The sequence below is a fragment of the Spermophilus citellus genome (assembly GCF_964194105.1).
Source record: "Spermophilus citellus genome assembly, chromosome: 2".
Taxonomy (NCBI): Eukaryota; Metazoa; Chordata; class Mammalia; order Rodentia; family Sciuridae; genus Spermophilus; species Spermophilus citellus.
Genome location: NC_138183.1, coordinates 20,739,331 through 20,764,491, shown reverse-complemented (window position 1 = coordinate 20,764,491; position 25,161 = coordinate 20,739,331). Strand labels below are relative to the sequence as shown.

The following is a 25,161-nucleotide window of genomic DNA, read 5'->3' as shown; positions in this document are numbered from 1 at the left end:
CACAGAATGGGCAGGAAGTGCACTCGACAAAACAGAGATATTAGGGAAATGAGACCGTGTGGGCACATGTGGCAGCCAAGGAGGAGGGTGCCCGCAAGGACGGGGTCATTGGTGGAGCCCTCAGGGACAGAGCTGCTAAGCAGAGCAGCCCGGCCGGGCCTGGGTTCTCCTGCCAGACCCCCATGGGCACAGCGCAGGAAGGAGCTGGGAAGCCCTGCTCTCAGCGCCCCGCCTTTCAGAGAGCAGAGCTGGAGATGGAGAAGGGGCTGTGGGCTGGGTAAAGACACTGGGGGTCCCCCTGCCCCACTATTGAGGCTGGGTATCTGAGACCCCAAGAAAAGCAGGAGCCTGGCAGGGCACTGACAAGACCCAGAACCAGACCTTGGGAGCCGCCTCCCTGCCCAGTGAGAAGCTAGGCATGGGGGAGTAGGGAAGCTCAGCAGACTGCCATGGTGTGTCCTTCTGGCTCGGTCTGGGGACACTTCCAGGAGCAGGGAAGTTTCCACGAGGGGCCTCCTGTCTTCTCACTCCTCAGGGAATTCCCTTCCCAACTGTTGGCTTTGTCCTGAGAGTTTCTGACCTGGGTGAGTGGCTTCTCCTCCGAGCCTTGGTGTGCTTCCCTCCTGAGCCCCCAAGACCGTGAGTCCTGGTATCCTTTAAGGACAGAGAAGTTTCTGTCTGTGATCCAATTCCTTCTTCTTCCTCTTTGTCTTCCCCGGGTTAGGCCTCTGTGGGTCCCCTCTCTTAGGGAATCTGATCCAGTAAATGTAAAATTGGGATCTGATGTAGGTTTCTTTTTGTTGTTCTGGGGATTGAACCCTGAGCCACCGCCCCAGCCCTTTTTTAATATTTTATTTAGAGACAGGGTCTTGCTGAGTTGCTTAGGGCCTCACTAAGTTGCTGAGGCTGGCTTTGAACTTGTGATCCTCCTGCCTCAGCCTCCTGAGCCAAGATATTTTTAAACAATCCACAGGCGATTCTTGAGTGTACTGCTCTGTTGCGAACCAATAGTCTAGATCAGTGTTTTGCAAACCTTAATATGCACATGAATCATCTGGGATCTGATTACAGTGCAGACTCTGACCTGGTAGCTACGGCCCGAGGCCTCAGGGTCTGTGCTTCATACCAGCTCCCTTGGGCAGTGAGCCACACTTTGAGGAGTGAGTCTGCATGGTCCTGTGGCATTCATTGGATTACTAAGTCAAATATTCATTCATCAAACACTTGAGGTGCAGCACAGTGGGGCTAGAGGAAGGGCAGAACCCTGGGTCTCCCAGGTCCGCAGAACCTGGACTTTACCCGAGAGGTCCTGGGGAGCCACAGCAGGGGTTCAAGCAGAGTAGTGACAAGTTCAAGTCCACTTAGAAGGCTCCCTGACGTAGCACTGAGCTCGAGCAGAGGGATCTAGGGCACCGGTGGAAGGTCAGCCGCCGCGCCTGGATGCAGGGCAGCGTAGGATCAGGCACAGAGAGCGGAAATGTTCTCTTTTTAAAAAATCAATCAACTCCATTTTTCGGAGTAGTTTTGGGGATTGAGCAGAAGTACTGAGAGTCCCCATGTGCCCTTTGTCCCCACCACCCACCGCCTTTCACCAAGTGGAGAGATTCCTGGGATTCCACGAGAAAAGATGCTAAGGATGTGGTTGCTGGTCACGGGGGTGATAGTGGGGGGAAAGGAGGAGAGAATGACGTCTGGGTCCCTGGTTGGAGTGACTGGTGGCAGCGTCATATAGGGGCCCCCAGAGGAGGAACAGACTTGGGGAAAAATTGCACGTGCAGTCTGGGGTGTGTTGAATTGGGGGTGCACATCTTCAGGTCTCTTCTCCACCCTGGGATCCAGGGTGCCCTCTCCACGGCTGGTGCGCCGAGTCCTTCCTCCCTGGCCTTTGCCTATGGCGCCTCCTCCCCCAGGAGCCCTCCCGGCCCACTGAGCACATTTCAGTCTCAGGTCATCACACGGGTGGCTCTCCTGGGCACTCCCCTTTCTTTTCTTGTAGCACCCGGTAGGTCTCCTTCGTGCCGCAGGCCATGGTTGGTACTATCCTGTGTTGACGTGGGTGACAGCTTGGGTGATTTATGCCCATCCTTCCTCTCTAGCTAGTAAGCTCCATGACCACAGGGATTGGGTCTTTCTGGTTCCCAGCTGTGTCACGGAGCCTGGAACAGTGTCCGGCTGCAGAGTCTTTGGTGAGGATTGAGCAAAGGCTCGCCCGTGGGAACTGCCCTCAGGAGCGGGTTCGGAGCTGGCCGGCTGTGTAGACCAGGAGGCGTCGGTGCCCCAGTGGTGCGGAGGTTGATTGTAGCCCAGGAGCGGATGGGTACACGAGGGAGATTCCAGGCAGAGCAGCCCGTGATGGAGTGGAGAAGTGCCCAGGGGATGGGTCTGGGGAAATCCAGGCAGCAGAGGGCCGAGCCATGCCGTGCTGGGGTGGTCATGGCTGCCACTTGTTGAATGCCTGCGTGGCCGCGCAGTGCCAAGCTCTGGATGAACGTTACTCATTTGTTCCTCTGACAGAACTGTGGGGAGGTGTTACAAATCCCTCATATGGCTACGGAAACTGAGGCACAGAGGTTAAGTTCAAGGGCCCCCCACCAGGAAACGCAAAGTGGAGCTCAGTCACTATCAGACACTGCCCCTGTCCTGCACCTTGCCCACTCTCCAGTAAAGCCAAGGAAAGATTCAGAATGGCCTCGGAGGGTCCCTGAGCTGGCCGCAGAGGCTGCACTGGGGGCTCCAGCTCGGGGTGTCAGGAAGCCAGTGCTGGAGGAGTTGACTGAGGCTGGGAGAAGGGAGCCCAGTGTTGGCCAAGAAGCTAAGGTTTGCAGATGTCATGGTGGAGCCAGGGACCCAGAAGCTGGGGACCTGGAGCGCTCCAAATTTGAAGGACCATCCCATCTTGGAAGCTGAGCCTGGAGGCCCACAGCTGGGCAGGGATTCCCAGGCCTCTCCCTCTCCCAGGCCACCTTCCGGCTCGCAGCCCTTTCCTGGCCTGTCTCTCTCTGGAGCAGGGGCAGGAGGTTCCCCCTCCCCTCTCCATGGCAGAGAACCAGGCGGTGGAGATCCCAAAGCCAGCAGATGATGGAGAGGAGGCCGCTCTGGTCCTTGGGCTTGAAGTCCAGTGCTTTCTGTAAACTCCCGCCTGCGAAGGGGCCACCCTGACACAGAGGCAGCCCCCAGTGTGCTTCCCCTCCTGTAGCAGGAAGTGGTTTCCTGGGCAGACCCAGAGCCTCTGGGTGGATGTGATGAGTCAACCCAGGGAAAGCCACCAGGTCGCCCCTGGGGTCAGCAATCCTGGCTCCTGGATTAGTAACTGTGTGACATTGGGCAAGTCACTTCTAGCAGCCCATTACTAATTCCCAGACCCAGCAGCAGGGGGTCTGGGGCACAGGAGCTGGTGTGAGCTGCCACTTCCCCAGCCTGCTCGAGTTCTGGATTGGATTTGGGGAGAGGATTTGATTAGATCATTTAGAGGCCCTGGTTCATTTCCTGTGCACTGCCAGCAGGCGAGACAAGGGCAGAATTGCCCCTGGTCCAGCCGAGCCAAAGAAGTGATGGATGGAGAGATACAGGCCCCCTCGGAGGGCTGGGCAGCAGCCTCCAGCACTGTGCATCTAAGGCGCTGGGGGCACAGGCTGGTTTCCAAGGGTGCCCTGGCTGGATCTTGTCACCCCAGCCTGTTGCGACATCTGTCTGCAACTCATCCATTAAAGCCCTCCCCCCCCACACACTCTGATGTCTAACCTCTTGTCATTTTGCTTCGCTGAGAGCAGCGAGTGTGTGGCTTGTTCCCTGCCGTTACGGGGTCCTGTGGAATGAACGAAGGCATGAGCACACGCACAACCTGCCTCCACATCCTGCTGGTACTGCCCAGGGCAGGACTGACGCAGACAGCTCTGCCAGTGTCACTCTGTGGCTGACAGCACGGTCCACACCTGCCATTCATTCTGCGACCTCACCCTCAACTTGACTTCCTCTCTTACCTTCATTCTCTCTTCCACTTGCCACCTGGTGCCCCTGGGGCTCTCAGGTCTCCAGGAGCTGTCCCAGAGCACCCTGACAAGCCACTCCCGCCCCAGCCCTCCCGGGAACACTGGCCTGACCAAACCCTCCTGTGCAGGCACAGCACATTATACAAGCCCCGCCTGGAAGCCCAGAGAGCACATGAGCCTTGCCCATGTCTCCTTGTGGATGGAGTCAGGCCAGGGCCCTGGACAGTGCTCACAGCCTGCTCCCCAACTGCTTGGTCCCCTCAGGGCCTCAGACCCTTTATGCAAGAGACCTGGGATGGGGGACAGGAGTCTTATTCCTGCATCAGGATTGGGGGTGCTGACTTCCTAGGTAATTTTATCCCTGGGGCCTCAGTTTCCCCATCTCTAAATAAGATGAAACTACTTATAACTACCAATGTGTCACATGCTTTTCCTGGGCCAGGCGCTGTGAGGAGGCTGACCATAGCCCTGGAAGTCTGGCGTGACATTCCTGGGTTCCGTTTTAGGTGAGGTGACAGAGGCTCCGAGAGGTTAGGAGACTTGGCCAGAGCTGCAGGGCTAGAAAGGGGCCCGGTCAGAATCAAGTCAAGGTCTTACTGGGCATCCAGTGTGTAACCACCGAGAGCCCTTCAGTCCCAGGTGGTTTCCCGGCCAAACCCTTGGGGTAGGGCCCTCTGGGGATGGACTCCCCTACTGGAGGACACTTCCTCTCCAGGCTTTGTTTGGTTTGGCCTCCGACTAGGGCAGGATTGGCAGAGGCGGGTGGACTTGCATATCTGGTTTGGGGCCTGTTGCTGCACTTTCCCTGAGGGGACAGGGCGGGCTCTGTGGAGAGGCAGCACGGGGACAGGCCTGGGCCCCACCCCCACCCCACCTCCCAGGAAAGGGAAATGAGGCCTGCTTCTTAGAGTCAGTCTGTGCCAGGCCCCAGGGGGACCCGGCTGCTGTGTCCTTCCATCTTTCCCGTAAGACCATGGGAGGCAGGTGGGGGATCTGGCCGCCGGGGAGGGTGATGCAAATGTGGGGTGCTTGGGGAATAGCTTGTTTTCCCTGATAGAGGTGCTCCCTGGTGGGCGAGGTGATGGGCTGGGGACTGGGACAGATCAGAAGTAGACTTGGACAGGATGGAGCCCAAGCTCAGCTCCTGAGTGTGTAGGGTGACATGGGGCAAGTCACCAAGCCACCGTCCAACTGGGTCCTCAGTCTTCCTGTCGGATCCATGGAGGGTCTGTCTCTGCACCTGGGAACAGCCTCATGGAACTGAAGCCCAGCCCCTAGCTTCCAGAAGTTCTGGACTGGGGGACTGGTATCACAACTGCCAACTTTCATCCTGGGCCTTAGGCGGGGTTGGCTTCTCGGGGTCCGTGGGGAAGATGTGCCTCTGCTGTGGCCCTCGAGTTCAGGTTTCCCCTCTAGATGCATTTTTAAAACCACCACAAGTGCCATCGCCATCATCCTCCCATCGAGGAGCCTTCTATTTTCTAGAGTATATTCTCCTGGTTTGTTACTTGGGTGCATGACATCGGTTAACCCACTTTGGTCTCCAGATGGAGACCTGGAGGCCCAGAGAATTAGTAACTAGGTCTACCTAGTCCTGCTGTGTGATGATGGGTTGGCCCCTACTCCTGTCTGGGCCTCAGCCTCCTTGTCTATGCAACAGGGATTTGGGATCATGATATTGCAGGGGGGCTGATCCTGTAAAGTCTGAGGGGTCCCTGGTTGGTCACCTCCCAGGTGCAGGTAGGATCACAGGGCAGGAAGGCTGTGGAGTCAGCAGGCATCTGCCTTTGACCCAGGAAATGGAGCCCAAGATGTGCCCTTCCTGACCCCAGCTTACCAGGTTACCCTAGAGTGCTCAGAGGCTTCCCATTCTGTGCCACCCCACCCAGCTGGGGGAGGGGCTTTCACTTTTCATGCCCCCAGACAATGAGTCTTCACCACACTGTACTTTCACATCCGCTCTGGTGCTCCTAGGTACCAGCGTGACCCCTGATGGGTGTGGCTTGGGCTGGGTGGCTTGCTCCCAGCTGAGAGGTGGAGATGGGGCTTGGGCGCAGACTCCCCACGGTGTCAGAATTTCCCACCTGGGGCGTGGCCTTTGTGGTCTCTGGGCTGCTGTGCAAGAGTAGCTAAGTCACCATTCCCGGGGCTCAGTTTTCTCATCTGTCAAGCCGCCACTCATGCTCTCTACGGTGAGAGGGTGGGGCCTATGTTCCGGGGGTACCTGCTGCGGAAATTCTTGGCCAGCGCATGCGCACACATTCACTCCCACGCATCTGCACGGTGTGTGGGGTCCTCCTCTTTGCTCTAGGTGGCTATGGCTTTCTGAAGGACAAAACCTGAGCTCTGAAGAGTTGTAGCTCTAGCAGTCCACATCCTTGAGTGTAGCAAGAGCTGCTTTTGAGATTCTCATCAAGGGGACTATTTTTCCATTTGCAAATGGAGTCTACAGTTGGGTCAGCAAAACCCCTCCAGGGTTCCTTGGGTCGTGTGCCAGGCAGGAAATGCTGTCTATGTGTGCGATCTGAGTTTCCTCCACACAGTTTAATAATCATTGGGTGGATGTGTCTGTGACATCTAGTTAGTCCAGGTGTGGGCCATGTTTTCCAATTTTGGTTTTATTCCAGTTTCCTGGTTTCAAAAATGTATTTAACATTTACAGAAAAATTCTTGTATGAATGACTCAGGCAGGTTGTTCTTTTTCAACTTTGGTTCTGGTAGAGAGACCCTTTCGCTATACTCAAGATTCTGCCACCGCGACTGCTCGGGCTCAGGGGCTTGGTTTGGTTCTGGTCCAAGAAGGCAGAGACTTTTACTCTCAGAGGAAACGTCTCCCGTTTCCTTTTCTGTCAAGTGAGGACGACAGTGGTCCCCTTTCAGGGCGGTGGGGTGGGTCGTGTAAGGGAGGGAGTTTAGGCTCCCTGGTACCTGCCACATAGCAGGAGCCACGTAAATGGCTCTTGCCCCCAAGTGGCCTGCCATATTTTGGGTGGACCAGAAGTTTCAAGCAAGGCGACAAGAGAGTCCCAGGGGTTTCCCTCTGGCACCTGGACTTTCCAACGGCAGGGAGGGTGCAGGGTTCGGGTGGCTGCCTGATTTGGGATCAGCCTGTGATGCTGCCTCCTCTTCTGAACCTTCCTTGTTTGCTTTTTGTTTACCAGATGTTTGAGACGGAGGCAGATGAGAAGAGGGACATGCCCTTGGAGGAAGGGAAGGGGCCAGGCGCTGAGGAAGCCCCACCCAGCAAGGACCCCTCTCCTGCCCAGGAGCTTCCTTCAGGACAGGATCTCCCACCCCAGGACTCCTCTTCAGAGCAGGAGCCCACTCCTGGCCAGGAATCACCGTCCAGCAAAGATTCACCTCCCTGCCAAGAGCCCCCTCCTGGCCCAGAAGCCCCGCTGAGCGAGGACTCCCCACCCGCCCCAGACCTCCAGCCCTGCCAGGACCTTCCTGCTGCTCCAGGTCCCACTCCGAGCCAGGACCCTCCGCTCGCCAAAGGCCTCGCTGACATCCCGGAACCTCCTGCCCAGGACCTCCCCGCCTGTGGGGACCTGCCTCCTCACCAGGCCCCCCCGCCAGCCGAGGCCCTCACTGAGGACACCACTAGCTCTGGGGACCCCCCAGCCGCCTCCAGACCCACCTTTGTGATCCCCGAGGTCCGGCTGGACAGAACCTACAGCCAGAAGGCAGAGGCCGAGGGAGGCAGCTCTGGAGATGAGGAGGAGGCGGAGGAGGCGGAGGAGGGGGAGGAGGGCGAGGAGGACGAGGAGGAGGACACCAGCGATGACAACTACGGGGGGCACAGCGAGGCCAAGCGCAGCAGCATGATAGAGACGGGCCAGGGCGCCGAGGGCGGCCTCTCCCTGCGGGTGCAGAACTCGCTGCGGCGCCGGACGCACAGCGAGGGCAGCCTGCTGCAGGAGGCCCGCGGGCCCTGCTTCTCCTCCGACACCACCCTGCACTGCTCTGACGGCGAGGGCACCGCGTCCACCTGGGCCATACCTTCGCCCCGCACCCTCAAGAAAGAGTTGGGCCGCAATGGCGGCTCCATGCACCACCTCTCCCTCTTCTTCACGGGACACAGGAAGGTGAGAAGTGGAGGGTGGAGGATGGTGGGACGTGGGACCCAGAAGGGTGGCAGGGAAGGAGCAGCCTTCCCACCCCTTCTCTAAGCCTCCCAGCGAACCTTCTGCCCATTCCACAGAAGGTAACAACGAGGCCCAGATGGACCAAGAAGGCAGAGCCTAGACCCAAATCCTGCACCTCTGGACCCCAAATGCTGTGTTCCCTCCCACAGCCCCATTGTCCTCTGGTCTCCACAAAAGGCAGAGCAGCTTTGGCCTAGCCCAGGACCGTACCTATTTGGATTTAAAAGATCTGAGATAATAGCTGGAGAAATAAGGAGTTGGAATTCAGATCTGGTCCAGGCCCAGCCAGCTGAGGAATCTGTCAGCCATTATTTATTCTGTGCTAGCAATTTTCTAGAGTTTGCATTCTTTTCTCACAACAGTCCTATGAAGTAGATAGTATATCTGCGTCCATTTTATAGATGGGGAAACCAAGGCACCAAGGGTTGGTTCTCTAACCTGTCGTGGGTTGCACAGTGTCCAAACAAAGTAGAATCTGGTTCTCTTTGGCACCATGCTGTTTGCTCATGCAAATATTTATAAAGAGCTAAATAAGTGTTTATAGATTTCCTGCTGTGTGCCAGGCCCTGTGCTCACAGACGCAGCAGGGGCTGCAGAAACCCGTGAAGCTGCTCTCAGCCTGGGAGGCATGAGTTGTGTGGGCGGGGAACATGGCCTAACGGGGAACAGATTGTGCCACGGCTTTGAAGCCCACCAGCCCGCTGGAATCTGGGCTCTGTCCCTTACTGACTGTGTGGCCTCGGGTGAGTCACCCAGCTCCTCTGAGCTTTGGTTTCCTTCCCTGAAAAGTGGGGGTTGACAGCACACGTGTTCCCAGGCAGGTGAGGGTGAATTAGAAGAGGCTGGTGTCTGACAGTGTGAGCAGTATGTCTGAGGCTCTCCTGGAGCTCTTTCTCTTGAAGTGCAGTGGCAGTGCAGGACCTTGTTATGACAATGGCTGAGGCTAGGTGGGCGGTGGTGGCCTTGGAGTGCAGCTGACCCTCAGAGGCCTGGAGGTTCTTGGGCACCCCAGAGCCTGGTGCCCTCTGGGCAGGCTGGGCCTGGAAGGTTAAGGAGATTTAGAACAGAGAGAGGATGAGCAGGTGTCCTTTGACTGGAATAGGGGATTCCTAAAGGGCCCACACCTTTGAAGTCAGCCTTCCAAACAGGGCCTTCCCCAAATGGCAGACATCACTAGTGGATCCCAGCACATGTCACCACTTGGTTGGGACATGACCTCGGAAACCTTCTTAGCTTCTTAGCCACTAGTGGTCAGGAAGACTTGGCTTCTGCTGGAATATGGTCAGGCCGGGGTCCTGCAGAAAGGGCCTTGAACTTTGGGCCCAGAAACCAGGATTCAGCTTCAAGGGAATTGGGACCGGGTTTCCGTTTCCTCATCTGTCAAGCGTGTGCAGTTCTCCAAGTTGGTGTGCTCTGGAATTGCCAGAGTTGGGGAGGTTGGTCCGTATGCCTTCCAGTCCCAGCCCCAGGCCTCTGGAATCACAATTTCCAGCGGTGGTGCCCAGACTCTGCACTTTAAACCAGCTCCCCCGGAGCTCCCGATGCTCTCTGGAGCTCAAGGGCCATCATCTTAGGCCACCTGTTGAGGCAGCTGCTGCAGAAGGGAGCCCAGGACCCTGTCCTGCCAAGGCAAGGCCTCAAGCTCACACAGCTAGGGCCTGGCCATTCCTCTCTGGACAGCAGCTGAGGACCCAGGGCCCAAACCTGCCTGGGGCCTCCCAATCCTAACCCCCACCAGGTCCTTGCTTGACCCGTCTGTGCCCTCCCCCACCCGTGCTCCAGGACAAATATTTATACACAGATAAATTCACACACACTCCTGCGAGTGCTTCTGTGGAGTTCCCTGGCTCACTTGACCCGGCTCAAGTGTGCTTCTGCCTTGAGTCCAAGGGCCTGGACGGGCTCCCTTCTGTCTCAGCTTCCTCCTTTGGGTGCTCAGGGTTCCCACTGGCACCCTCCCCTCCCCCACTCTCCTTTGGCCTTTCTCTTCCTTTTTTGGGCTTGAGCAACTGAGCTGGAAGAGGCCTCCGAGGCTGCCCTGTCCTGTGGTGGCCCCTCCTGTGTGGCTCCCTAACCAGGCCTGGCACTGTCATCCTGGCACCATGTACTGCCTCCGGCTGGCTGGCTTCATAAGGAACCGTCCTGGGCAAGGGAATGAAGCCTGGGCGGAGCCACACGGGGTCTAGAGCTGTGGTCCACTGCAACGGGCCTCGGCAAGCCCCTGCCCTCTCAGCCTCCGTGTCCTCACTGGACAGGTGGGCATGGGGGTGACGCCCCTGATTAGGGTTTCTGAGAAGATGAAGTAGCTTGAGGCAGGTATTTAGGCCAGTGCTGGGCACTCTGCACCTGGTGGGGGGGGGGGAGGGTGTTCCATAAATGGCCATAATGTTGACAGTTTTGGAGGAGGGGGAGGAGGGAGGAGGTGGGGCAGCAGGAGCCAGAGCGGGAACAGCTATGTCCCCGTTCACAAAGTGCCACCAGTGGGACCAGTGTTCCTTTTACAGGGAGGGAATGAGGCTGGTTTGTCCCAGGCCACACCGTCAGTCAAGGCAGAACTTCACAGTGGCCTTGCCCTGTCCCGCCCTCTGTGGCTCTACCCCAGACCCTCTGCATCTCGTGCTAATAAGAGGCTGGGGTGGGGGATGGACAGAGGGTGGAGGGAGCATGTTCTCTCATGACTTCTGTCTTCCTGGCTTGGGCCTGGCTGTCCCAGACAGCACCAATCAAGAGGTAAAAAGGAGAGGGGCGAAGTCTTCAGGCTTTGGAGCCAAATGGAGCCAGCTTCAAGTCTGAGCCCCGCCTCCTGCCTGGCTCTGCTACCTTGGCCAAGTTCCTCCCTTCTCTGAGCTCCAGTTTTCTCTTGTAAAATGCAAGTGCTAAGTCTTCCTGGAATTGGCCCCAGGGACTCGAGGTGTCAGTGTGCAGAGAGCTCTGTGCCGGGCGCACGACCCGCTCTGCCCATCGGGCAGTGATCTCGTGATGCTGCGAGACCAGGAGGGCCAGACAGAGCTGGCATGGCCCTGGGTTGGTGCTGCGTCCTGCTGTATGGGTGAGCTGTGACCTCCCAGAGCCTCTGTTGCCACCCTGCCCCGGTGTCCTGAGCCATTTCTATGTCAGAATCACACAGGCCTCAGAAATGGTCTGCTTGGCTGTGGCTGCCTCATTGGTGAGCTGGTGAGGTCCAGAGAGGAGCCGGCCTCTCTGGCTGGCCAGTGGGTCGTCTGCCCCCTGGGTGAAGTTGAGCTGGCTCATAGCGCCCTCTGCTGCCCGACTCTGGAGGCCCAGCCGAGCAGATCCAGGGGTTCATACCTATTCTTTTCCTGGGGAGTCAGAGGATCCCCTAGGTAAATTCTGTGTTTGGGTCCAGCACACTGTCACTGAATTGCACCCCATTCTGGTCTGGCTGAGCTCAGGGTCACAAGCCATTCTTCAACAGTGAGGAGGCCACAGGCCTTCTCTGGCCATGTTTCCTTCCCCCTGGGCTGAGGTGCCAGCCCCGCTGCCTAAGCTTCCTGTCTGGGTTGGAGATCAGACAAGAGGCCTCCTGAAATGCCTTCCAGCTCCAAAACATGATAACGCTTTCAAAATGCCCATTTTCAAAATGCCTAGAGAATTATTTCCTATGTTCAAACAAATAAATGTAGAGTTTAGATCCACCGTTTCCACACAGCCACCCGGGGCGCAGCTTGGCAGTCGTGAACAATCAGGTAGCCCTAGAAGTCAGACCAGGACCAAGAGGGGAACCAGCTGGGCCCTCCCAGAAGAGCCCTCGTCACCACTGGGCTCTGGACCACACTCAAAATCCTCTGCTCCTTGGCAGCTGAGAGCCCAGGGAAGTCACCAAACTCCTCCTGGCTTCAGGTCCCCAGCTGTAGACTGGGGGAAACAGGAGCAAATGGCTCTTAGAACTGTTGAAGGATCAAATCAGAAAACATGTCACAGCACTGTCACACGGTGCCCAGCGCACAGGGAGGCCCAGTAAATAATAAAGAACTGAGGAGAGTTAATGGCTCTGAAGCACCTTCCTGTGCTGGCGCTGCGCCGAGGGCGTCCCGCACGTCCTTTACTTAATCCTCACGGCAGCCCCATAAGACGGGCCCAGTTGTTACCCTCGTTTTACCAGTAAAGCAGCGGAGGCAGCGAGAGGGTCGAAACTGAGCTAAGTCAATGAACCCATATGTGCCTGAGCCTAGAATCTGCACTCTAGATCCCTCCTGTAATGACAGTAAGGATTCTAATTGTTATTCCAAGAGATGGTGAGCTTCCCGTCCTGGGAGGTGGCCGGTGAGGCCGGGCAGGCCGCAGGCATTGGATGGCTGGGTGTAGGGAGGGCTGCTGGTTCTGGACTCACTTCCATTCGCCTGTCAGCAGGGCAGGGTCACGGAGGAGAGAGTGAGGAGCCGATGGAAAGAGCAGCCCTGGGGAGAGGCCCTTTGCATACTGGGCCCTGGGTGGACCTCGCTGCAGCTGTTGGGGCCACTCTGGCCTCTTCCAAGGCTAAGGTCTCAGCCTCCCTGTGGACTCTAGGAGACCCTAGGCTGGGAATCAGAACTGGGTCCCACCTTGCAGTTTCTGCTCTTCCTCGTTGGTGCCCGGGGGTAGCTTCCAGGGTCAGAGCTGCCCAGCCCTCCATCAGGCTGCTTGGCTTGCACGGGTCCCTGCTGAAGACACCCCCCCCCCCAACTCCCAGCACTGGAAGGAAGAGCCCATTTCCCAGCAGTGCAGAGGCTGGGGGTGGTGGCCAGGGCGGGAGTGGTCCCCAGGCCCATTGTGTGGGGCTGATAAAGTACGGAAGCCGAGGTTAGAATGGGAGGAAGCCCAGTGCCGTGGCCCTTTCCCACGGGTGGGGGCTTTGGGCACTGCTGAGCCAGGCCAGTTTGCCTGCAGCCTGCGATTGTGCTGGGGTGACAACAGTGACACACCCAGCAACTGGGCTGTTGAGGACACCGTGTGTACCAGGACCAGGCCATCGGGGCCCAGGCTTCATCCTGGTGGATCCTCCACCCTTCCCATGGGGCGGCTGTCACCCTGGCTGTGCTGTCACTCACAAACCTAAGCTAAGAGGCTGAGTCTCCCAAGTTCATGAAGTAGGGCTATGCCCAGCCTGGCCCCAAAGCCCTAAAATCACACCCACAGGGCGTGGCCTCTCTGTGCACGTACACACACACATGCCAGCGGCTCTGGTCCGCAGCAGCCTCAGGAAGGAGGCGGCATTTCCTGAGTCTTTCCCTGGAAATGGTCAAAATGTGCCCTGGGCTCAAGTGGCAGCGCCCTCTAGTGGAGAAACCCCCGCCTTGCACCCTGACAGGCTCCCATTCCAGCTCACTGAATGCTGGATGTCCTCCTCCTCCAGCAGGTGACTCTGAGCCTGTGTACTTTTTGGATTTGCTGTGAGGGTTAATGGTATAGCAGCTAGCTCATGCTCATCTCAGGGTCTGGCCTGTAGTGCAAGCTGTGGTCAACAAAGGTATGACTCACACATCCATCTGTCCATTTATCTGTCCATCCTCTAGTGGGTGCTCCATAGAGGCCAGTACCTTCGCCTGCTGGCTACATCTGGAATGAGACCACTTTCTTTCCAGAATTAAGAACTCTGCATTTCAAAGCTTAGCCCATCTTGTTTATTCTACAAATGAGGAAACTGAGCCTCAAGGTGGGTCTCCTGTGGAGTCTGGCTGAGTCCACACCTGGTGGTTTCCTGCCCTGTCTTGGGGCAGAGCTTCAATGCCCACTGTACTCTGAGTCTGGTTCTGCCGAGTGTAGCATGGGCTCCTGCTGCAGGGTAGCACCGTTGGGGCCCTGGGCCTCCCCTGGAGGAGGATGCCCAAGCCCAGGCAGGGCAAGGGACACAGAGGACGGCCCAGTGTAGATGGTGGGAGTCTGTGGTGGTCTGAGGAGAGAAGGAGTGTCTGAAGGGAAGAGGAGACTGAGGGCGAGAGGCTGGGGGCACAGCACAGGCAAAAGGCAGGTGATAGGGTAGAGTGGGTGGGGTAGACCCTGCAATGGAAGGGCTGTGTGTGTGTGTAAAGTTGAAGGCCCAATCAAGCAAGGAGGACTCCGAGAGTCATGGTTCCTCGTCTGCGCCCTCTCTCTCTGATCAATTGATTCATTTGTCAGGTTTGACTTACTGAGCTCCTAACACCTGCCAGGCCCCGTGGAAGTGACCCGGGCAGACACAGGCTTGCTTTTGGAAATTCATAGCCAAGCAGGGAAGACAGGTTTGACACAAGTCATTTTTGGTGCAGCGGGGACCTTAAAAGAGGTGAAGGGGACACGCCTGGCCCTACGGATCAGGGAGGGCTTTCCAGGGGAAGGGGCCTTTGGCTGCTAGGCTAAGACCTGAACTGAAGTTGGACCTCAGGAGGAAAGGAAGCAGGAGAGTCACCAAGGTGAGGCCAAGACACTCGTTTGGCTGGAGTCAGGGTCGAGGTTGCTGAGCAGAACAACGGCCCAGGGACTTGGAACTGAGGTTAAGGAGGGATTTTCTCCCTAGACCCTGAGATAGAAGACCCTGTCATGGAGTTGGGACACTATCCTGAGGGTCCTAGGGAGCCTTGGAAAGCTCGGGCCTGGGTGGCGATTCATTCTATGCACTGCAGACCGCCCCAGGTCTCCTTTGGACTTCACAATCCTGAGTTAACGATTATGATCTGGATTTGAGAAATAAAGGAAGATGCTCAGAAAGGGGCGGTGACTGGCAAGTCTCTGAGTGGAAGCTGCCCTGCCGCCGCCCGTAATCAGGCTCTGTCACTCCTGCTTCTCCCCGGCAACCTGGGTCCTACATGTGCCTCAAGGGGACCCCTGGCTGGAGGCTCTGCCTAGCCTCTCTTACCGTGGCTGGGCTGTTCCAAGCAGGGGGGCCTTCCTCCCGCACCCAACGCTGTTCCAGGGGTGAGCGTTGGGGCAGGGCCCTCTGGTTGAAGGAGCTGTTGGGTCTGGACTTGGGCAGCAGCCTCTGGACACACAGGTTGCATCCTGTCTGTCTTCTCTCTGCAGATGAGTGGACCTGACGGAGTTGGGGACGATGACGAAGCTTCTCAGAAGAGAAAGAGCAAAAACCTGTACGTTGGGAAGATCCACGGTCTACATTCGTGGGACTGGGGAGGCTCCCTGCACCTTTCTTCCTCCTCTGCCCAAGGGTTTGTCTTGTCCTCAGGGGTACAGATGGGGAGAAGGGCTGTGCCCATCCCCTCCCTAGCCCCAGACAGATATCAAGGAACAATAGGATCTTGAGGATTGGCAGTGGCCCCAGGGCAGGGTCACTAGGGTCCTGAAAATCCACTCAGAGTAAGGCAGGGTGTCTATTCAGTACCTAGGAGCCCACAGCGAGCCAGAGGCAATTAGCCATGTTGCCTGGCTGCCACCCAGCCTCTGAGCCAAGTAGTGATGTGGACAAGACCTTTGCTCCCTCTGGGCCCCGGAGTGACCTGAGAAAGGGCGGCGGAATTGACAATTCTGGGGATTCCCATTTCTTCTCTGGAGCTCCTTAGTGCTATCTTAAACATTACCAGGAGGGCGCGCTGCTGGCCTACCTACAGTATCCCGGGCTCCTCCAGGCCTTTCCAGCTCTGTGGGTGTGTGTGTTGTGGGGAGGTGTGTTCTTAGACCTCCTTTTACCCCAAGGCCTCAGGGAGACTGGGGAGAGGTGCAGGGGAGAAGGCCATGGAGCACAAGTCTCAGAGCTTCCAAGTTTGGTAGTATCCAGCCATTATGCAGAAATTGGGCCTGGGGGAAGAGGACTGGAGTCTTCCCCAGACACCTCCAGTGACCCTCTTCCCTGGCCTTGACCTTGGCTGGGGTCCACTGCCCTCTAACCCCCCCCACCCCCCCACCCCAGCCTTTTCTGTAGCAAGCTTAGACTTCCCTCATTCTGCACCCAGGAACAAGAGTACTTTCTCAGGAAGGTCAAACACAAACAAAAATAGTCCTTTGCCCCAACCAGCCTCACTTAACGAGTGGCGGGGGGGCGGGGGGGGGGCATGTCCAGGGTGCTGGAGTTGCCTGGGCCCACCGCCTCCAGTCTCCTTTCAGAATGGGCACCACCTTTGGAATGCTTGACACTCACACTCCTCAAGGCTTAATTGAGGGCACTTAGCATCCGGGGTAATAACAGGCCTGGGTTCATGGGGTCAGGCATTGTTCTATGTCACATAGGATGGAAGGAGATTGTGACTTTTGTTTGATGGAAGTGAATTGTCACTATTATTTTCATTTGACATTTTCTATTTACTCTAACCTTATTTTATAATGAGCAAGCTGATGCACAAGGAGGCTAGTTACTTATCCAACCACTTGGGGACATGCTTGTCACTCATCCAAGCAACTTATCCAAGTTACTCTACTACTAGTAGAGCTGGGTGGAGCTGGGATCTGAGACCTGGCCTGCTGGCTCCGCGTGTCTGGGAGGAAAGACGTGGCTGGAAAGGAGCCCTGGCTTCCTTCCGCCACAGAGGAACCTGGTGGGCTCTGTGCAGACAGGAGCCCGGTGGGGTGGAGGCAGCCAGCACCCTGGAGCTCTGGTCCCTCCCCTCCTGGGCTTCTGCTTCTCACCTGGCCTTGGGGGCTGGGGCCAGGGCTCCCAGCACAGAGTACTGTCCCTGCAGGGCTTCTTGAGGGCTCCCATTCTCACCCAGAGGGCTGAGACCCTGGGACTCCTGGGCCTTATCTCGTTGGCTTGGAACCTGCTACAACAGGGACCCTGACCTTAGACAGTTGTCCTAGACACCCAGGACAGGTGTGGGCCTTAGTGTCCCAAGCATGTTTCAAGAGTGCCCTTTCTTCTTGGGTCCTGCAACAGCCCCAAGCCAGGCTACTCCCTGCTGGACAGAGGGAATCTTGACCTTCAGAGAGGGCTTGAGGGACTGGACAAAGAACGCTCCCTGCTGGGGCTGCTGGGCCCCAGGGCCGGGACCCTTGACCCCACTGGCAGGGTGCCACTTCCCTGAATTACACAGTTATTAGAGCTGTCGTAAGCTTCAGTCACTTCAGAAGTAGAAATGCTAGAAACGCACTTGAAAGTTCAATTATTTAATTTTTTTTTTACATTTATTTCGCTTCATGATTTTGATAATAAAATTTTCAACATTTCATACGTTTGGTAGGATGGAGACCAAAAATTAGAATGAAAATTTTATTATTAAAAAAAAAAATCACAGGGGCTGGGGCTGTGGCTCAGCAGTAGCGCACTTGCCTGGCATGTGTGAGGCACTGGGTTCGATTCTCAGCACCACATACAAATAAATAAATAAAGGTCTATCAACAACTAAAAACAGACAAAAAAAATTAAAAATCACAAAACTAATGTGTAATGAATTAAATAATTGAACTTTCAGATAACTTTTTTTTTTTTTTGCAAGTTTATAGGGTCTATACATCTGATGTTATTCAAGCTTTAAACTTCCAAGACTTTGGGGGCCTCTGGTGTCTTCACAGATGGGCGGACCCAGTGCCACTGACAGGCTGGCAGGGGCTGGAGGTGCCCAGGGCAGGGGACTAGGGGCCAGGGGAGTGAACTAGAGCCGGAGGCTTTTAACCCCTTTCTTGTCAGCAGAGTCACCCAGCGCTGAAATTTGCCTCCTGGAGCCCTGGCTTGGCTAAAAATGGTTCTTAGCTAAAAATAGCTGGTCCTGCCACCCTGGTGGGCAGAACCTCCTCCCTCCCTTCTTCCCTCCTTCCTTCCCTCCCAGCAATTTGCTGACTTGGCCCCCCCCCACTGTCTCCCTGTTGCCATGGTAACAGGAAGGCTGGTCACAAATAACTGGGTCTGGCTTCCTGCCTGGGGGCGGGCCCCAGAGGCTGTCCCTTGCAGACACATGCCCCTTTCAGGGGGTGCTCTCAGGGTTGGTCAGATGGGCTATTTTTTCCACTCCCTCTCCTGGTCCCTCCCATTTCCTGGCTCCTCCTGTCTGAGCCCCAGCCCTGGCTCTGCTGAGCCTGGAGTCTAGTCATCCGGCCAGGATTCCGGCGAGCGCTGCGCTGCGGTCTGCACTGTTGCTGCCAGCAGCCCGGGATACTGGGTGGAAGGTGGGAGCCCAAGGGTGCTCCCTGCAGACCATCACGGGGGTCCTCAAGGTGGGGGGCCCTACAGAGATGCTCCGGGGCATGTACCTCACGCGCAATGGGAACCTTCAGAGACGGCACACCATGAAAGAGTAGGTGTCCCCGGCCCCAGACCCCTCCTCCCCACCCTGAACTTGCAGGGGTGGTGGGTGCCAGGCTGACCAGCTCCCTCCTCTGCTTCTGCCCCCAGAGCCAAGGACGTGAAGAACAAGCTGGCCATCTTCAGGCGGCGAAATGAATCGCCAGGGGCCCAGCCAGCGGGCAAGACAGACAAGATGATGAAGTCATTCAGGTAGGTCCTTGGCAGCATCCTGGGACCCTCGGGCGCTTGCTGGCTCTAGGGAGCAGGGCTGGGGGGTGGGGTTAGGAGCAGGGGTTTGTCAGTGGGATCGGCTCAGGGGAGATGGAGGCTCTTGCAGAGGGAGCCTGGTACCCAGCAAGCAGCAGCCCTCGCGGGGATCAGCTGGCCGGAGGGGGACATCCAGGCAGGGCCAGCCAGGAGTGGGCCTCCCTCCTGGCTCAGCTGTAGCCTGGGCCCGGGGTAGCTAACCAAGGCTGCCCAGCCCCAGCTTCCCCCGCGGCTCCCAGCCTCACGGTGCTCCTTCCCTGGCCCCTCAGGCCCACCTCGGAGGAAGCCCTCAAGTGGAGTGAATCCCTGGAGAAGCTGCTGCTTCACAAATGTGAGTGCGCCAGGTGCTCTGCCTCCCCCCAGCCTCCTCTCTTTCCCCCTCTTCTTTTCCCCTCATCTGGGCCCAGAGAGGGTCCTGGAAAGGCTGTCTTCCCTCTCGCCTGGGCCCAGCAAGGTGTCCCGGCCCTGGGGGAGAGGCTGGGCCCAAGAAAGACCCTGGGTCTGGTCTTGAAGCTGGCTCTTGCCAGCCCCTCCCTGCCCCTGGGAGCTGGCCCTGCCTCCTGGAGGCCGTTGGGACCTTTGTGCTCAGACCCGTATTCTCAGAACAACAATAAACATTTCCGTGGACCACGGGCTCACACTGGGCCAAATGTGCCTGCCATCTCGGGGCAGGATCCCATCTGATCCCCACGGGGCTCCTGACCCAGGGTGGATGGCCCTGTTTTATAGATGAGGATACTGAGGCATCTGTAGGGGCGGGACTGGCCAAGGCCCCTCAGACCTCAGCAGTGGCCATGGCAGGGCTAGGACCAGGTCCCACCCCCGTGCCCTGGATCTCAAGGATGGGGAGTCTTCCTGATCTCCCAGCATGTCCACCCATGAGGCCCCAGGAGGGCGAGGCCGGGCTGCTAAGGGCAGGCAGGTTGGCTCTCCCTCTCACCCTGGCTCTTTTCCTCACAGATGGGTTAATAGTGTTCCAGGCCTTTCTTCGCACCGAGTTCAGCGAGGAAAACCTGGAGTTCTGGCTGGCTTGTGAGGACTTCAAGAAGGTCAAGTCACAGTCCAAGATGACGGCCAAAGCCAAGAAGATCTTTGCTGAATTTATTGCTATCCAGGCGTGCAAGGAGGTAGGACGCGGGCTGGCCCCAGGTCCCCAGTCCCCATGGCCCAGTGACCCTTCGGTTGCAAGAAAGTAGCCAGCGGCCCAGGAAGGAGAGAGACCAGAGAGACTCGTTGGGGCCGTGATCCAGGTTGGAGCCAGGGGAAAAGCAGAATCCTGGTTCATAATTAAAAATGGCCCTACCGGAGCTGGGGTTGTGGCTCAGCGGTAGAGTGCTCATCTAGCATGTGCGAAGCGCTGGGTTCGAGCCTCAGCACCGCATATAAACAAATAAATAAAATAAAGGTCCATCACAACTGAAAAAAAAAATATTATCTTTTTGTTTAAAAGAAAAGGGCCTTACCTGGACACTGCCACAAACGTACCAGGCACACACTGAGCCCTTCACATTCGCGCTCTCATGTTTAATCCTCACAAAAGTCTGAATAGGTTTGAATATCATCTTTGTTTTGAACAAAGAGATGGTCTCAGAGAGCCTGATCGAAGTAGCTAACATCTGTTGAGCACCTACTGTGTGCAAGCTGCTCTGGGGGAGTGTGCCGCCCTGATTCCCACAATTCTTTGAGGCATGCACTGTCATCCCGAGCCCATCAACAGGGAAATTGAGGTGCCCCTGAGTGGCTTGCTTCAGGTCACCCAGGTGTGGCACTGCTGGGCTTTGAACCCGGGCATCCTGACCCTAGTGTTTTCACCCTGGCAGTCATGACTTTGCCAGGACTTGGGTCCCCTGGCCTGAGGGCCTCCACTTTGGGGAACTCTCCCCATGAGGCACAGAGGAGCCTGGAGGTCAGAGGCTGACCTGGCCTCCAGATTTTCCAGTACCTGGCTCAGTCCTTCCCAGGCAGCCCTGACCATGTCGCCCTGGGCTTCCGTAGGTCAACCTGGACTCGTACACCCGGGAGCACACGAAGGACAACCTGCAGAGTGTCACACGGGGCTGCTTCGACCTGGCCCAGAAGCGCATCTTCGGGCTCATGGAAAAGGACTCGTATCCTCGCTTTCTCCGCTCTGACCTCTACCTGGACCTCATTAACCAGAAGAAGATGAGTCCCCCGCTCTAGGGGCCACTGGGGGAGAGCTCAGCGTTCACACCAAGCGGGCTGGGCCCCTGCCCACCTGCCTCCCACCCCCCTGCGACGGAGGGGGCAAGCAAGCCCCCAGAGGCTGCATCTCCGGACAGATAGATGGACATTTGGATTCGAGACCTGGACCTAGAGAGGCCCAGGGCACTGGAGGAGGAGAAGGACCAGCCTGTTGGGTCCCCAATGCCCCGGTACGAGGGGGCCCAAGGGCCCTGGCAGGTCGGGGGCCCCGGCTGCGCCAGATTTGGAGCTGCTGCTCCCTGCTTTGGAGACGCGGAGATTTTGTGCTGACCAAGTTCCTTACAGAACTGGCTGATGGGGCAGGAGGCCCAGGCCTGGGCCCTGGGGCTCTCCTGGGGGCTGCTGGGCCTCACAGCTCAGACCCCCACTTTGAGTTTTATTTATTTAAACAGTAGTTGGATGCTTGGCACGTCATCCCGTAATAGGAAACCCTTGCCTCGTCAGTTTTCCTGATCTACAAGTGCAATATTTTAACCGATGCCTTGTGAGAAGCCACCTGCAGAGAAGGTGGACACCAGTGTCCAGTTTCAGGGCATTTACTGGTCCCGGGCACCTGGGCCTCCTGGACTGACGAGGCCCAGAGGGGATGTCTGGCACCCCCTAGGTGGCGTGTCCTCGGGGGCTCCGGGAAAAGATGGCACCCTCAGACCACACAGCAGCCAAGTTCCGGAGCAAATAAAAGGCCTGTGTTATTTCTCGCTCTCGGCCCTCTCTGTGCGTTCCTGGTCTCCAGCCTTCGCAGAGCGCCTGGGGCTGGGGGGTGGTGTCAGGACCATCAGCCGCTTCCCCTCGCTTGCCGTCACCTGCTCCTCACCCCAGGGCCATCTGTACCAGTGTCCAGGGAGCTGCTCCCCACCTGCCCCCCTGTGCTGGGTGCTGGCCACACTCTTCCCATTGTTATTTTCACCTTCTCCCCATTTTACAGATGAGCATGAAGCACAGGACGGGTGACTTGGCCGAAGTCACACAGCCTGAGCCTGGCTGGCATGGAGCCCGGCTCTGGGTTGCTGGGCTGTCCTAGTGCAGGATGGTGTCCTCGCTTGGTCACCAGGAGGCCATGTACCTTCACTTCTCTGGCCAAACCCTGAGGTTCTAAAGGAACCTTCCGGTGGACAGGGATGGCCAGTAGAGGTGGTCAGGGCCACACAGGGTGGTAGTTGCTGGAGGCTTCCTGGATAGAGGAAAGAGCTGGGGAGGTGCAGGAGGTAGGACTGAGTTTCTCTGTGGCCCTGGACAAGGCTAACCCTCCTGCCTAAAGGAGATACAAATTTAGGCACCATCTGGCCCCTACTCCAGGGCAGGACTGGACCACTGCCTTGAAGTGAGCAGAGGAGGGCCCAGAACTCAGGCCAAGCTGGTGCCCAGTCAGCCCTGGTGTCCACCCGTGCAGCCTCCCAGGGCTGGGGCAGGGGCGAGGGCACGGCCTGGCTCCTTTGGGCTGGTTAGGTGGAGCTTGCTGGGGTTGTGGCGGCAGAGGCTGCCCATCTCCTTGAACCTTGTTCTCTGCCTGGGGTTCTTCGCTCAGGCCTGCTCGCAGGGGACCTGGAGATGCAGAGGCCCTGGGGCTGTCAGACTCTCCTCCTGGCCTCCCCTTGTCTGCTCCCCTGAACTGGGGAGCTTAGGGGCTGAATCCTCTATGGGATTAGGGGGCTTGGGCCTGGGTGCGGAGAGGGTCCTTGGTCTTGTTCCTACTACAGATCCTGGGGCTTCACTTAAGAGGGAGGGTGAGTCTGGCTTTTCTCACTGCTCCTGACTTCTCCTGCCCTCATTGCACCTGGCCCTCCCTGGAGCCTGTATTGGAGGGACCTCCTAGCTAGGTCAGGGGGGTGGCCCTTCCTCTGTGCTTCCAAGGCAGTCGGAGCAAACAGCATTAGTCACGGGCAGCTCACCTGTCTCCAGAGGCTGCTGGGGCTTTGGGATGGGGCAGTCCTGGGTTTGACTTGCTCTGTCACCTTGGTAAGTCCCTGTGCCCCTGGAGCCTGCAGAACAGGGAAGGTGCTGTTACTTGTCAGTGCTGGGATGAGGATCAGTGAGCCCATCTGTGGAGAGGACCTAGCTGGGGGGCAGGCACACAGTAGGAGCTTGATTCGCGAAGGCAGCCTTTCTTACTTCCCCGGAAGGGGCCGTCTTCCTCTTCCAGGGCCAGGGCCCAGCGCTGCAGCCAGAGAGTTGCTTGTTTGTGAACCAGGAAGGGCTTTCCCACCACAGAGCCTCCGGCCTCTGTGAGGCTGAGAGGCAGGGAGCAGAGCCGTACTCCTGATTCCCAGCAAGGGTGTCTCTCAGGTGTCTCAGGCCTGAGTCCAGGGACCTGGCAATTGAGGCCCAGGGAGGACTGTCATACCACTCACTGTCCCTCCAAAATGGTGAGATGCAGAGCGGGGTCAGAGCCCGGGATTTCAGAGTCCAACCTGGCCTGGACTCTTTATGACATCTCTGCTTGGAGAAGCAGCTGGGTCCAGACTTGCCTTCCCCTTTCTTTGGGTTCTAAGGATTCAGCCTTGGGTCAGGCTCTCCATCTTCCAAGTTGTCTTGGAAACCAAAGTTCAGGAGAACAGAGTCAGGCAGATGGAATTCCCGTTTCGGAAGGCCCCACGGCCTGGTTTCCATTACTCACACCCTGCTGCCTCTGGCCACGGGCAGCTTTGGCCCTGGGGAGCAAGCTGCTGGAGACCAGAGGAGGAGGGCACCTGCGTCCTGACCTGGACCCACCTGGGCTCCCGGGGGGATCTTGGACACATCCCCTGCCTTGTGAGGCTCCCATCTGTCACCTGAACAGTGTTTGGACTGGTCCCTATTTCTCTTCACCTGTGAGAAAGGAACCTGTGATCCTGGGCAGGTCCCTGCGGGATCTCAGCACTGGGAAGCCCTGGTGCAGGTCCCACCCTGTGGCTCAGACTGGAAGAAGCAGCTCAGGGCGGAGGTGGGAAGGCCCAGGTCTGGGGAGCGGGCTTTCAGCCAGTCCCAGGCTCTGCTGCTGCTGAAGATTCCTCATCCGTACCTTGTGCGGCTGGCGCCCAGCCCAGAGGCGCAATGGCCAGGTGAGGCTGCACCTGCAGCATCTAGCTCAGTGCCTGGCTCAGGTGTTTGCTCCTTTGACATGAGCTGCTCTTGGTGTCACCTTGCTTGGGGTCAGGGGCAGGTGGCACCACTCCAGGCTCTCACCCACCCCTGTGGACGGGGCCTTGGTCTCAGAGGCCAGGCCCACGTGCTTCAGGAACGGTTTTGCGGGAGGGTAGAGCCTGCCTGTTCCGGGGACTGAGCCAGAGACAGCCTGTCCCCGCCCTGCTGCCCAGCCTCAGCCCAGTGGGGAGCAGCCGGGGTCAGCTGGAGGGTGGGGAGGGAAGGGGCATAGCAGTGCCACTCAGCCGGATGCCACGGGAGGGTATTCGGCGTCACCTGTGCCAACCGTAGCCGACTCCTTGCGAGTGAGTCAAAGCCCACCTGCTCCTGGCCTTTCCCAGGAGGACTGTGCTCTCCTGGCCTGGGCAGCTGGCCCCTAGACCCTGCAGCCTGGCACAGACCGTCTAGTCCAAGCTCCCGGCTTTCTGCTGGACATGGAGCTCAGTATCCCCAGTCTGTCAGGAGGGTCTGGGAGCCTTGGGGGGTCTCCAGTCCTCCCTCCTGAAGGTGGGCTTCTGGGGCAGTCTGAGAGCCCCTGCCGGTCTCCTGCCCCAGCCACCTCAGACTCACTGGACTCTCTGGCCTCGCTCCTGTCACCAGCTCCGCTGAGCCCCCCTCCCCACCTTCCTGCCTCTGCACCCCCTGGTCACTTTGCCGGCTGTCCCTTCCTGGAACCCTCCGGCTGACATCCTGCCCCAGAAAGCCCCTATAACTCACCCCACAGTGCCCCCAGTCCTCAGGCCCCTGATGACCCTGCCCCCACCCCTGCTTCCCCCCAGAGCTCTGGGGCCCTCCTCACGGGGGCCCAGAGAAGCCACGTGTATGCCATCGCTCTGCTGACAGTAGGCACCATCTGTGGAACATCTGCTGTGCTCGTCCTTCCCTGGCTGGGCCAGGAGGAGGAAAGGGGGTGCCCTGGGCCCCTGGCACAGCAGCACCCCCTCCTTGGTGGGAGGAGGCCGCGGGGGCCTGAGGAACAGGGGTGCGGCCGGCACTGGGGATGGAGGGCCAGGTTGCAGAGAAAACAGACTGGGCAGGACACCCGAGCCCACCCTGGTCTCCACCAGGCTCCCCGCGGCCCTGGAGGAAGGTCTGAGGGTTGCTTTCCTTCTTCAAGGAGAGCACTGGGGTTCTGAGGAGGTGGACAAACGGCTCAGCTGAGCCCCTGGGATCCAGCAGCCCCAGCCTGTCTTTCTCCGACGGCCTATGCATCCCACAGACGGGCGAGACACGGGGTCCTGGCTGAGCACAGGGCTTGGGGGTGCAGAGACGC

The 25,161-nt window shown here is 57.9% G+C and overlaps 1 protein-coding gene across 6 annotated transcripts in view; it reads left to right on the top strand.

Annotated features, from left to right (window-relative positions):
* Positions 1 to 21,468, top strand: part of RGS3 (regulator of G protein signaling 3) — a 97,640-nt gene extending 76,172 nt beyond the window's left edge. For 5 of the 6 annotated variants that reach the window (XM_081278945.1, XM_081278946.1, XM_081278948.1 and 2 more), the window contains 6 exons: positions 7,151 to 8,077; positions 15,134 to 15,198; positions 18,387 to 18,488; positions 18,815 to 18,876; positions 19,506 to 19,672; positions 20,541 to 21,468. In XM_081278945.1, coding sequence (XP_081135071.1) covers positions 7,151 to 8,077; positions 15,134 to 15,198; positions 18,387 to 18,488; positions 18,815 to 18,876; positions 19,506 to 19,672; positions 20,541 to 20,726 — 1,509 coding nt within the window. In that variant the 3' untranslated portion in view covers positions 20,727 to 21,468. Of the gene's footprint in view, positions 1 to 7,150; positions 8,078 to 15,133; positions 15,199 to 18,047; positions 18,289 to 18,386; positions 18,489 to 18,814; positions 18,877 to 19,505; positions 19,673 to 20,540 lie in introns of those variants that run through there. The other variant, XM_081278951.1, reaches the window with a different exon arrangement.
* Positions 21,469 to 25,161: the final 3,693 nt, after the last annotated feature.